The following is a 12,539-nucleotide window of genomic DNA, read 5'->3' as shown; positions in this document are numbered from 1 at the left end:
TGTTGTGTTGTAAAAAAAAAAAATAAAAAAAAGGCTTTATTATGCTTAGGCTTTATTTGTCTCCGGCTGCTCAGTAGTGTTTCTCTCGGCATTATTGTAACTAATAAACCGAGCCCGTCTCAGTCGTGCGCACTATTGCTTTCTTTTTCTGTGTTCCTCTTGCTGTTTGAGCATACTTTACCGTTACGCTGCACCTTCCTGCTGTCTTTGTTGTGTGTAGTCTTTGGTGTGTGTAGTCTTTGTTGTGTGTAGTCTTTGTTGTGTGTAGTCTTTGGTGTGTGTAGTCTTTGTCTGTGTTGTGTTTTATTTGTTCTGTATGTAAATCATTAGGCATGTGTGGAAGTGGTCGGTCTAAATCAGTGATAGCACTCAAACTGACAGTTATTCAGGAAGTACAGCTGACTCCACTACCGTCACGCTCTCTAATTCTCGTAACTCTTTTGGTACCTTGAATAGTGAAGGCTACAGCAGGGGGAAGAGCTTTCTCTTACAAAGCCCCACGGTTATGGAACAGGCTTCCAATTAGTGTTCGGGACTCAGACACAGTCTCAGTGTTTAAGTCCAGGCTGAAAACATATTTGTTTACAGGTTTGTTGATGGTGGAGTGGCTGACCGCCTTATGTGGCCACTTTACTGTGGAAGTGCAGTGTACCTGCTTGAATCAAGCTTATTCAATGTTGTGTACTACCTTGTCCTAGCTGTTTTGTCCTAGCTGGGGTTTTTTTAGCTGTTATATCCTAGCTGTTCTGTCCTTGTTGCTTTTTCCTAGTTTTGTTCTAGCTGTTTTTCCTAGCTGTTTCATCCTAGCTGTCTTTTCCTAGCTATTATGTCCTAGCTGTTTCGTCCTTGTTGCTTTTTCCTAGTTTTGTCCTAGCTGTTATGTCCTAGCTGTTTCATCCTAGCTGTTTTTTCCAAGCTGTTTCGTCCTAGCTCTTTTGTCCTCGTTGCTTTTTCCTAGTTTTGTCCTAGCTGTTTTCTCCTAGCTGCTTTTCCTAGTTTTGTCATAGCTGTTCTTTCCTAGCTGTTTTTTTTCTCCTAGCTATTTTTTCCTAGCTGTTTTTTCCTAGCTGTTCCATCCTAGCTGTTATATCCTGACTGGTTTTATCTGGCTGTTAAATCCTAACTGTTTTTTGTTTTGTTTTTGTTTTTGTTTAAATCTAGCTGTTATATCCTAGCTGTTTTCTCCTAGCTGTTCTGTATTAGATGCAAAGCTATTTTAATCCATTAGCTTGTTTTTCATTGATAAACACTACATTGTTTAATTTTTTTAGCATACAAAATATAGGTATTTTAAAATATATATTTAAATACATAGCTATTTTTAAAATATATCTTTTATCTTTATCTATGTCTCCATCCTGCCATTGGCTCACATCAAAGTCACTCCCCGAAGTAGGCTTCATCACTTCTGAGCCTGAGAACTAACACCTTTGTTTTGTTTTGTCTTGTTTTATTTTACTGCATTGTATTGAGTAATGTTATTCGAGTTTATTCCACGTGGGACCTGTCAGATTGTGATTGTAGTAACTTTATATATGAGTGCCACTTGGTGGCACTCATCTCTGCTGTATTTGAGCTTGCAGTGTTGAAGTTCTCCAGCAGGAGGAGCTCACCTGCCACCGTGAGCCTGCAGTGGAATCTTCAGCACGTTTCCTCTTCCTCCTGTGTATGCTAGTCCTGTCTCTGCCTCTTCCTCTTCCTCCGTCAGCTGCTCAGATTCCTGTAGGAAAGAAGAACATTCTCTAACCACAAAATCTGTATACGTTATCAAACAAACATTATGTGACAGTGTCAAGTATATGAAATAAAATACATTCTCTTTTTTATCTTTTGTATTTTATTAGACCAGTGATGGGTCAACTACATCCTCGTTTTAGCAAATTTCAACCGGCCCTTGAGGGAAAAATGTATTCAATATCTGTTTAGTAATATATTATAATGTAATATGTACTATAATATAATGCAGTACCAATTTGTTTAGATCCCAATTCGGCTTCAATCACTGTACACGCTCATGCGCATTTTATTTACATTTCAGTTTAAAGAGAAGGAAAAAATAACAAGTATCATCTGCTGCGAACTTCTCATGGTACACAGTGTAATTAGCGCTATAGCTATCCGTATGTGTTCGAATATGGCTAAGCCACTCCTACCGCTGCTTCAGTAAAATGTTTCAATATGCTGGAGTAAACAAAGCCTCATTTAAAATGAGGCATCTCCTTTCACTCGGTATCTAATTAAAAAAATAATAATAATAATAAAAAAACATATTTTGCTAATTTGCTCATGTTACCTGGCCATATTTATCTCATTTAGCCTGGTTTCTTTGCTAACATCAGATTAAACTAGCATCAATTCTAAGATAAGCTAAGATAAACTGTATAATAAACAATTTACCGTTTTATTAAACTGAGTAAACTTTAATAAATCATTAAAAAAAAAAAACCTTCACACGATTAAAACATGGATCTCTATGACTTCCATCGAGTCCAGATGTTTGTTGTTGTTGTTGTTGTTGTTGTTTTGGACTCTTTCTCTGTACCTGTATAGCTTTCTTGCTCTTCTTGTCATCTTCTGTCTTCTTTTTGCTCTCGGGCATCAGGTCGTCGAGCCAGCTCAGCTCTCGCTTCGTGAAGCAGAAATCCAGCAGCTTACGCACAAACACCAACGCCAGCACCTGAGACATGGAGCAGCTGATAAACAAAGCAGCTTTGATGAACAAAGTTTTCTCACCAGACCACAAATGCCAGCATTTTGATACATCATTGTTGCATTCATGCTAGAACAAGCATGTTATATAAGTGTAATACAGCTGTAATAAACCAGTGTTTCTCAACTTGTGGTCTGTGGCATAATTACAGGGGGTTTGTGGGCTTGTTTAAATCTATTTAAAATATGTGTGTGTTTTTACAAATAATACACACTACCGGTCAAAAGTTTGTGGACACTCGGCTGAGATGTTTCTCATGATCTTAAAATGCTTTTGATCTGAAGGTGTGTGATTAAATGTGTGAAATCGGTGTCGTAGACAAAAAATATAATCGTGCCGACATATTCGTTCCTTTCATTAGAAAACGAACATTTTATTTATAAAAAAGTATTATTTTAAACGGACGACTCGGAGAGAAATATTCCGGAAAGCAGCCGATAAGAGTCCGGCGTCGGTGTGAACTCCTCTAATACTGTTTAAAAAGCATCTCAGGGAAATTCCTCAATTGATTTCTCAAATCAATTGAGAAAACGCCAAGAATACATTTCTGAAATTCTAGACAAAAAGGACATCTACTTTGAAGATGCTAAAATATTAAAGTATTTTGATTTATTTTGGATTTTCTATCACATAATTCCCATAGTTCCATTTGTGTTACTCCAGAGTTTTGATGACTTTATATTTATTATTCTAAAATGTGGGAAAACGAGAAAAATAAAGAATGAGTGTGTCTAAACTTTTGACCGGTATATATATATATATATATATATATATATATATATATATATATATATATATATATATATATATATATACATTTTTGGCTCATTAAATTTTAGAAAAGCGGGTTTTTTTGTTTGTCTGTTTGTCTGTTGCTTTGTTTTCTTAAGCTTATATGCTTAGTCATGCACATTTACAACTCTCTCAGTTGCATAGCTTAGCTTGCTCATTCCTCAAGTGCCTTTGAATTAAGTTTACCATGCTGCTATTAACGCAAGGTTTGCTAGCTAGCTAACTTTCTAAAGCGAGATGCACCATGTACTGCTGGCACCAACTGCGCAGACTCTTGCCCGCAGGGGGAAAAAAAAAAAAAACGGACACCACACGGAAATATCAAGTAGGTTATGTGATTTTCAGATTACTCCGCCACCGCGCAGAAAACCACTTGGTTTATTTTGTGGCGTTTTAACGCTCCGTGTCATCGCTGAACCCCCATTGTGTGCAGGGAAGATGGTGGACTTCTTTCAAAGTAAACGATCGATGTCAACACAGTGTGCTCCGATAGTCCGAGACCACACTGGAAATCTGTTTCTTTTTTTCACTTCAAATTGGAAATAAACAACCAATTTTAGAATTTTGAAATATTTAAAACCAAAAAAAGAAATCAATGTTCAATATCTTCCATATTTAACGTCCATTAAAACGGTCTATATTTACACGTAAGCGAACGTATCATATTGACCATGTTAACTGCTTTTTGTACCAAAGATCAGATTTTCCTCATGTCTAATCTCTTCTACTGAAGCGCGTGATCAGACGACACTCCGATGAATTTGATCTAAAATGAACCATACGGTTTCACACCAAACAAAATACTAACTCTGAAATTTATGCAAATATTTCAAAGATTCTACTTTTCACTCAAGTTGCTGTCAGTACTATCATTTGTAATGAAAACTGTTGTATTAAATTCGAACAGGAGGTAAAATCTCAGACCTTTCGAGCCCTCGCTATACATATTCTGAGCGATTCAATTCCATTCGATCTGTGTAATGCTTTTAACAATGCGACATGGTCACAAAGCAGCTTTACAGAAATATTTTTTTACATTTATAAATTTATCCCTATTGAGCAAGCCAGAGGAGACAGTGGGAAGGAAGAACTCTCTGAGACGACATGAGGGAGAAACCTTGAGAGGAACCAGACTCAAAAGGGAACCCGTCCTCATCTGAGTGACATCGGATAGTGCGATTATAAATAAAGTAGTCAAAAAGTGCTAATGCATTACCAGGAACTTATGAGCTTATGAACAACTTATAAATATGAGCCTCAGAGTCATTTCTGTATTCATCATCGTTTTAACTTGAAGTCTATTTTATAACCGTTCAGTGATGGAGGCTTGAGTGCAAAACTGTCCGTAGCGATTGCGGTCGTAAGTCTATCCGAGAAAGAACATCCACATTATGTGGGAGGTCTGCACGGATCGGTCAGAATATCAATGATCCTAATACGGTGTAACCATGACAACGATGAGAAATTTATTTATCATCCTGCTAAACAGAAAAAAAAAAAAAAAAGAATATGAAAATGGATAAAATACACTTCTGATGAAAGGAATCTTTTAGTTTACTTTGTTTGGAAATATTTTCATGAAAAGCTGCAACAAATGGGAAGCTAGCGACGTGTACTGTAAGTCATATAACGCTAACCCGTAGACAATCATTTTACACACCGCTAAGTAAGATAACACCACAGAGTTCCAATATCAGGGAATGATACTTCATGCCTCCATGTTGTTAATTATTTTATGTTAATGAGACGTGATGTCGGATGTTATCTGTTATCTGTTGCGGCAACGCTGAGAATTTTAATCTCGATATATTGCAGATAGTTATTCTATTATGTTCAGCGTACGCTGAATAAGAGTGTAATAAGCCTGCCGATACCATCATGGGGAAGACGACCCGGGCAGCCGAGGCTTTGATAACCCACAGCAGGACCAGACACGTGAGCTGCACCAACGTGAAGACGTGAACCTTCCACAGCGGCACGTACCGCAGGTAGATCAGATCAGGCTGGTGCTTCGCCGGCATACCAAACAACTTTATCCTGTCAAAGAACTGAGAGAGAGGAAGAGAAGGGACAGAAAGCTGTTATGATTACTCCATTCATCACGAGTACAAGTCCAACATGAGTAGCAGCCTGTAAAACTACTTCATACATACAGCGACTCGCAGCGACAAAGCGATCGCAGATCATTCATTGTCAATGAGAGCGGGCAACTTCCGACCGTTGGCGAGTAGACGTGGGCGTGATGTGGGCGTGCACAACCCCAATTCCAAAAAAGTTGGGACACAGTGTACAGTGTAAATAAAAACAATGCAATGATTTGCAAATCCCATTAACCCATATGTTATTCACAATAAAACATAGAAAGCATATTAAATGTTTAAACTGAGGAAATGTATCGTTTTAAGGAAAAAATTTGAATTTGATGGCTGCAACATGTCTCAGAAAAGGCCATCAAATTCAAAATGAACTTATCTTTTCTTAAAATGGTACATTTCCTCAGTTTAAACACTTTATATATATTTTTTTATGGTCTATTGTGAATAACATATGGGTTTATGAGATTTGCAAATCATTGCATTCTGTTTTTATTTACATTTCACACAACGTCCCAACTTTTTTGGAATTGGGGTTGGAGATGTGGGCCAACTGGCGACATCATAGTACAGTGACTGGCAACTTGCAGCGTTAAAATTGCTGTATGTGTGAATGTAGCATAAGGAATAGAACTCTTTGGGGCATGGTCTTGTAGAATCAATAGTGGGGTGGTTACTGTTGCCCGCCCGAAGCTGATTAATTTTCAATAACAACATTGTATTTTGATTCTTTCATACCACAACAACTTGTCAACAATTACAATTTTTAAAATTTATTAATGAGTGACCCATCATCCATTTGAACTGTTTACAATTACATTTAATGTTGTCGAACATCAGCAAGACAAGTTATAGTATCTAGAAAAAGTTGTTCCTTCAGCAGCCTTTCTTTTTCTCTCTAGAAGGTAATAATACCAAAAAAATTTCAAAAAATGAAGCTTGTCGTGTTATGGACAGACCAGAAAGCACAAAATTCTGTCCTGAAAACTCTCCTATGATGCAAAGCCTACTGACTATTACAGCACTGACACTGCAGACTCTTTCCTTAAATGTTAAATAAAAAATAAAAAAAAACTTGTTTATCAGCCATATTACTATATTAAGTATATACTGTATTACAATAACGTATGAGATCTAGTGCATTAATATAAACCTGTGATTTTCCTTGAAGCCGGGAACTACTGTCAGAGCTGCTGCGCTAGAAAATTAATCAACACCATCCGACCAATCAGAACTGAGAATTAAATAGCATAATAAATAAAACAGAACTATACTGTTAAAATAAAGCATACGCCATCACGACAGGGTCATGTTTGCGATGTTTAGAGCCCACTGAACCCCACCCCTTTGAGCTGAACTTCATTGTTATGACTGGGCGGAGCTAATATGGGTGGAGCTAATACGTGGGCCAGAAAAATGATAAACTGAAGCCTGATATGAAGAAAAAGACTATGACAATATTACGAGTCGATTTTTCTAGAGTATCTTTAAAATGTGACGTGTCCCGGGTGTGGAAACACCTTTAACTATTACAAACGGTAGCTTTAAAATAAGGACGTGAACAGGAAATCTAATCCAATGTAATATTTAGTTTCAGCTTTAAATTATGTTTCAGATTATTTGATGTACTGTAAGTGTAATGATTTTACCTGTATGCCCTTCAGAGACGAAACACCCATATAGAGAAATACTCCATACAACACTGGCATGGGAATGAACTGGGCACAAAACACACACAGATCATCATATTAATACAGTTAACCTTACAGAAAATACAGTGCTGATTAATAAGTGTGTGTGTGTGCACTTCAATAACAAAAATGCATTTATTTTATAATTAGGAAGGACGGAAGCACTAGTATTTAAAAAAAAAAAAAAAAAGCTTTAACTTTGAAGTATTGTGACTTTTCAGACCCACTATGTGGCGCATTTGTGACCTCTGACCTTCAGTACGGAGGTCATGAAGACGGAGCAGCCCATGAGGGTGAAGATGAGGACGCCTGTGAGCCGTTGCTCCCTGATGCCTAGGAACTTGGGCTGTTCCCCCGGTGCTGAGCAGCTGGACTCCTGCTTCAGGCTGTTCACATGGGAGATGGAGAGAACGGTGGCAGCTACGAACCACGGCAGCCCCATCACTGAACACACACCCAACATCATGGCCACCACCAGCAGGTCCAGATGATAACCACAGCCTTTCTGCAGGGCGAGAGAGAGCAGTAAGTCATCCATCACTAAGCAGTTTGTTGCAGGAGCTGATGTGTGTTCTGATTCAGCAGTAGTGTGTGTGTGTGTGTGTGTGTGTGTGTGTGTGTCTGTGCGCTACCTTGAGTTTGTGCTCCTTGCGGTTGATGATGACAGCAGTGATCTGCTGGTCCATGAAAATGAGGATGGTACAAAGAAGAGCAGGAACTACTGACACCAGAACCATCCACCAGGGGTTAGGTCCAAGTGGAGAGATCAGCCAGCCACGGTGCTTCGAGGTGGGCTACACACACACACACACACACACACACACACACACACACACACACACACACCTTCAGAGTGACCACATACATGAATCTCAAATGTGAAATATTAGACGTACAATAGTCAATTTTTGAAATTTCTTACTAGTACAAAAAACCTGGAAAAATATTAAGAACATGATAAGACATGATGGTTTAAGCCGTGACCTCAGCACCAGTCTACTACATGGCTGAATAAAGCCATTTGGAAAGCTGCATTATGGTCCGGAATGTTTGTTTGTTTGTTTGTTTTGTCATTAGAAAGAAAAAAACAAGCCAAATTTTATGTTTATATTGTTATAACTTACCTTTCAAGCAGCTGAATGTTATATCTTTTAGGTAACAATGCTAAAATGCTAATACTGTAGCTTAGCGCTCATAAGAGCTCATAAAGAAAAGAGTGAAAATCCTCGTATATCATTATGAGCCGAATTTCGCATGTTTATAGTGGTATAACCTGGCTTTCAAGGCACTTGAAAGTGATGTCTTGACAGTCTTTGCTGATGCTAACTCCAGTTTAACCAGTTAAAGTTCTGGGGGCGGAGCTTTGTGTACACATGTTCAAGGAGTAAAAGAAATCATTTAAATCTTATTCAACTCCTATTTTTCTGTTAGAGACCTAATCATGCCAAATTTGGACAAATCTTACCTAATGCACCCTTAATGGTATACAATTGGTACTAGGAATAGATACAGAGAGACAGTTAAATAGAATGACACTGCTATATGTATGTACATTTCTTTTATTAAACTTAGGTTTTATTTAATTTAATTTAGAATAAATTGCATTAAATACATTTTCAATTAAATAAACTTAAAGAAAGGTTTCAAATCAGCAAAACAAATAATAATAATAATAATAATAATAATAATAATAATAGAAGCATGGCTTCTATGGTTAATAATTTTAAATAAAATCTGTACAGCAAGCAAATCTGAATAAAACGTCTTTCTGAACACAGCACTGATAATCACTGCTAACAGCGCAACACATTATGTCATTTAGCAAGTAGAAAGCATACGCCACCTTTGAGTTTGTGTGTGTGTGTGTGTGTGTGTGTGTGTGTGTGTGTGTGTGTGTGTGTGTGTGTTACCTCAAAGCGATCAGGCACATTGAGTTTGGGTGAAGGAATCCCGACCAGATAATCCACCAGCACCATCACCATTATAGTCAAAAACACAGCGAAATCACTGATAGTGGAGCGCACCTACACACACACACACACACACACACACACACACACACACACACACACACACACTTTCAGATTTGACTATTTTTGTAAGGTACATCCAATGACATCTGTATTATTGTAGCTAGTTAATGCTATACCTAACCATAAAGTAGTAGTGTTTGTGTGTGTGTGTGTGTGTGTGTGTGTGTGTGTGTGTGTGGTCACCCTGGTAGGGAAGTATCTTTCCGTCTTGAACTGTTTGAGCACAGAGGAGAGGAAGAATGTGGTGAAGAAGAGGATGATGGACCAGAACAGCACGTCGGGGATGAAGGGCCCATTGTGTCCACACGCAGGACCTACAAACTCGCCGTGCAGAAGCTTACACATCTAAACACACACACACACACACACACACACACACACACACACACACACACACACACACAATGTAGCTAGTCCCAAGTCACTGACAATGTTAAAAAATGTGTAATATCATCTCTAATTGTGTGTGAGTGTGTGTGTGTGTGTGTGTGTGTGTGAGAGAGAGAGAGAGCGAGAGAGAGAGAGAGAGAGAGAGAGAGAGAGACTATCCACACTATTATTAGTCCCTAACCATTTGTCCTTGGACTCACCGGCACAGCAAGGCATTGATTTGTATCCTACCAGTAGGATTCCTCATATCGGGTGACAGGTAAGATGCACACCTGTATCATTAACACTTACACTGGTGTGCCACAAGGCTCGGTGGTCGGTCCTGTTCTCTTTTCCCCTAAACCTATTTATACACTGCTTCTCCTTCCACAAGTATGCTGATGACACTCAGCTCATCTTTCCTTTCACTCTTAGAAAAAGGTTCTTCATTTGATCTCTTTGGGGCACCAGTTTCCAATCCTGGTCCTGGAGAACCCTGTGCAGTTTAGTGTTGTCCCTGCTCTAACACACCTGATTCAACTAATAAGCACCCTTCCTGAGTTGAAGTCAGTGTATTAGTTCAGGACAGAGGGTACACCAGGACCAGAGTTGGAAACATATGCTTTGGGGGAACCAAGCAGTTTCAAAGTGAGACCCTACACGGATAACCACACTATCAAGCTAGAGACACTGACCACACTTTTGACGAGCATGTATCCTAAGGACGAGCCCATCAGATATCCTGGTTGATATTTTGATCTTGGGATGTCTAACAGATATATCATCATGGATGATCTCTCCTTTGAGAACTTAGTCTCAGTCTGCATACCTTACTCTAACAATTTCTTCAACAGGACTACATTCTGTGCATCCTTTGTCCTTTAGTCCTTTGTTATCTAATACAACTAGGCTCTTACAACTGATCCTGGATACAACAAGCCAACTAATTTTCAGACTTAAAACTTCCCTTCTGCACTCCCCCCACTGGCTAACTACAGATTCAAAACCCTGATTTGACCTGCATCCATCCATTTTCTGTACCTCTTATCCTACAGAGGGTCAGGGGGGGCCTGGAGTCTATGCCTGGGGACTTGGGGCACAAGGCAGGGGACACCCTGGACAGGGTGCCAGTCCATCACAGGGCACACAATTGCACACACATTCACACACTACGGACAATTTAGAGATGACAATCAGCCTACAACACATGTCTATGGACTGGGAGAGGAAACTAGGGTACCTGGAGGAAACCCCCAAGAACATGCAAACTCCATGCACGTGGGCGTTGGTGGGATTCGAACCCCCAACCCTGGAGGTGCAAGGTAAATAACCACTAACTACTAACCACTAACTAGCCACCATGCCCCCGTGGAGCCTTTATTTGATTGCAATATCAAATACCCAAAAAGTTTGTGCCCAAGTTCATCCATGGATAATTTCACCGTAATACTGTAGGCTAGGCTAGTTTTTAAAAACTTCTGCTGTTATCATAAAGATCTATGATGTTTATTTTGAACATCCTTTCAACAAAGTCTACTGTTAGTCTTAACTCTTCTACCTCTGTATACATTAATCTAACTATCAGGGGTCACCGCCTCTCAAGGTTCCTCCTAACGTTTCTTCCTTGTGTCGCCTCACTGAGTTTTTCTTCGCCACTGTCCCCCCTGACTTGTTCATTAGAGATCTAAATCTACATCCGGATTTCTCTAAAGCTAATTTGTAACAATGTCTGACCCAACACCCTTCAGAACACAAGTGAGACTAGTGTCTGTATTTGTGCCAAACAGCCGAGTCCCCCATTGGTGCCATCAAATGTGGACTGAAGACACACCCATTTCACTACAGACTTAAACAAACACTAGTAAGGCACTAAACTAAAAGAAACACTGAATCCTGTTTCCAACCTGATAGTACTGTATCTTTAGACCACAATGCCATAACATGCCTAGACAAAGGCAAAAGACTTTTGTAAGTTGTTCTGGATGGTGGAAATGGTGGAAATGTAAATGTGTGAGTGGAGTGAGGATATACTAACCGACACATTGAGTTGATTCCAAGATATTGAATCTTCAGTGTGTCCTGTTGAGTTCCAGACCTGTAGTGTCTCATTGGACATTTGACTGGGAGCCGAGCACTGACAGCTACAAAACATAGAGCGGGACAAATGGAGACATCGCGTACTTCACTACATCTACTCTACTGTATAGTGCAAAGATGGCAGTGTGTGTACCTGTACAGTGTGAGGTTATCCAGGTCAGTGTATGTGTTGATGGGATAGGTCTGCCGGAGTTGCAGCAGCTTCTCCAGAGCCTCGTAAATGAAGATGAGGCAGATGAGAGCGGCGAATGCTTCCTCTGTGAAGCGTGTGATGTAACACACAAGCGAGCTCGCGTCAGTTGCTACCAGCACTATACAGAGGAACGCCGTCCACAGTCCGATACAGGCACGCAAGGACAGGTAGGACATCCCATAATCCCTAGTCACACATAGGAAGAAGTAGAGTAGACGTGTTACTTTAACCGATTAGCACACGATCTTGTTCCAGCTTTGTAGACTTGAAAGAAACAACTTCCACAGATATCATCTAAGACGTTCCATAGTCTTTAAGGCTCCAATTGGCCCAAAGAGGCCCCCAAGCTTTCTGTCCACATTTGGGTCTGCCAATAATGAAAATTTATCATCATGGATTTTTATTCCATGTTTATTCACTAATTCATCTTCCTCCTGTTTTATCTTCTACACTGCTTATCCTTCCACAGCTATGCTTATGACACTCAGCTTATCTTTCCTTTCACTCTTAGAAAAAGGTTCATTGTATCTCTGAGGCACCAGTTTCCAATCCTGGTCCTGG

General features: G+C 39.5%; 1 protein-coding gene across 3 annotated transcripts in view; it reads right to left on the bottom strand.

Moving 5' to 3' along the window:
• The window catches only part of LOC108275213 (sodium bicarbonate cotransporter 3), a 49,131-nt gene that overhangs the window by 4,940 nt on the left and 31,652 nt on the right, over positions 1-12,539 (bottom strand). For 2 of the 3 annotated variants that reach the window (XM_017485865.3, XM_017485866.3), the window contains exons 15-24: positions 11,919-12,164; positions 11,724-11,829; positions 9,503-9,664; positions 9,197-9,310; positions 7,919-8,080; positions 7,540-7,791; positions 7,245-7,313; positions 5,377-5,550; positions 2,543-2,677; positions 1,614-1,720 (exon numbers count right to left, since the gene is read on the bottom strand). In XM_017485865.3, coding sequence (XP_017341354.2) covers positions 1,614-1,720; positions 2,543-2,677; positions 5,377-5,550; positions 7,245-7,313; positions 7,540-7,791; positions 7,919-8,080; positions 9,197-9,310; positions 9,503-9,664; positions 11,724-11,829; positions 11,919-12,164 — 1,527 coding nt within the window. Of the gene's footprint in view, positions 1-1,613; positions 1,721-2,542; positions 2,694-5,376; positions 5,551-7,244; positions 7,314-7,539; positions 7,792-7,918; positions 8,081-9,196; positions 9,311-9,502; positions 9,665-11,723; positions 11,830-11,918; positions 12,165-12,539 lie in introns of those variants that run through there. The other variant, XR_008397805.1, reaches the window with a different exon arrangement.

Source organism: Ictalurus punctatus, chromosome 14 (assembly GCF_001660625.3).
Source record: "Ictalurus punctatus breed USDA103 chromosome 14, Coco_2.0, whole genome shotgun sequence".
NCBI lineage: Eukaryota > Metazoa > Chordata > Actinopteri > Siluriformes > Ictaluridae > Ictalurus > Ictalurus punctatus.
This window is presented reverse-complemented; position numbering and strand designations above follow the sequence as displayed.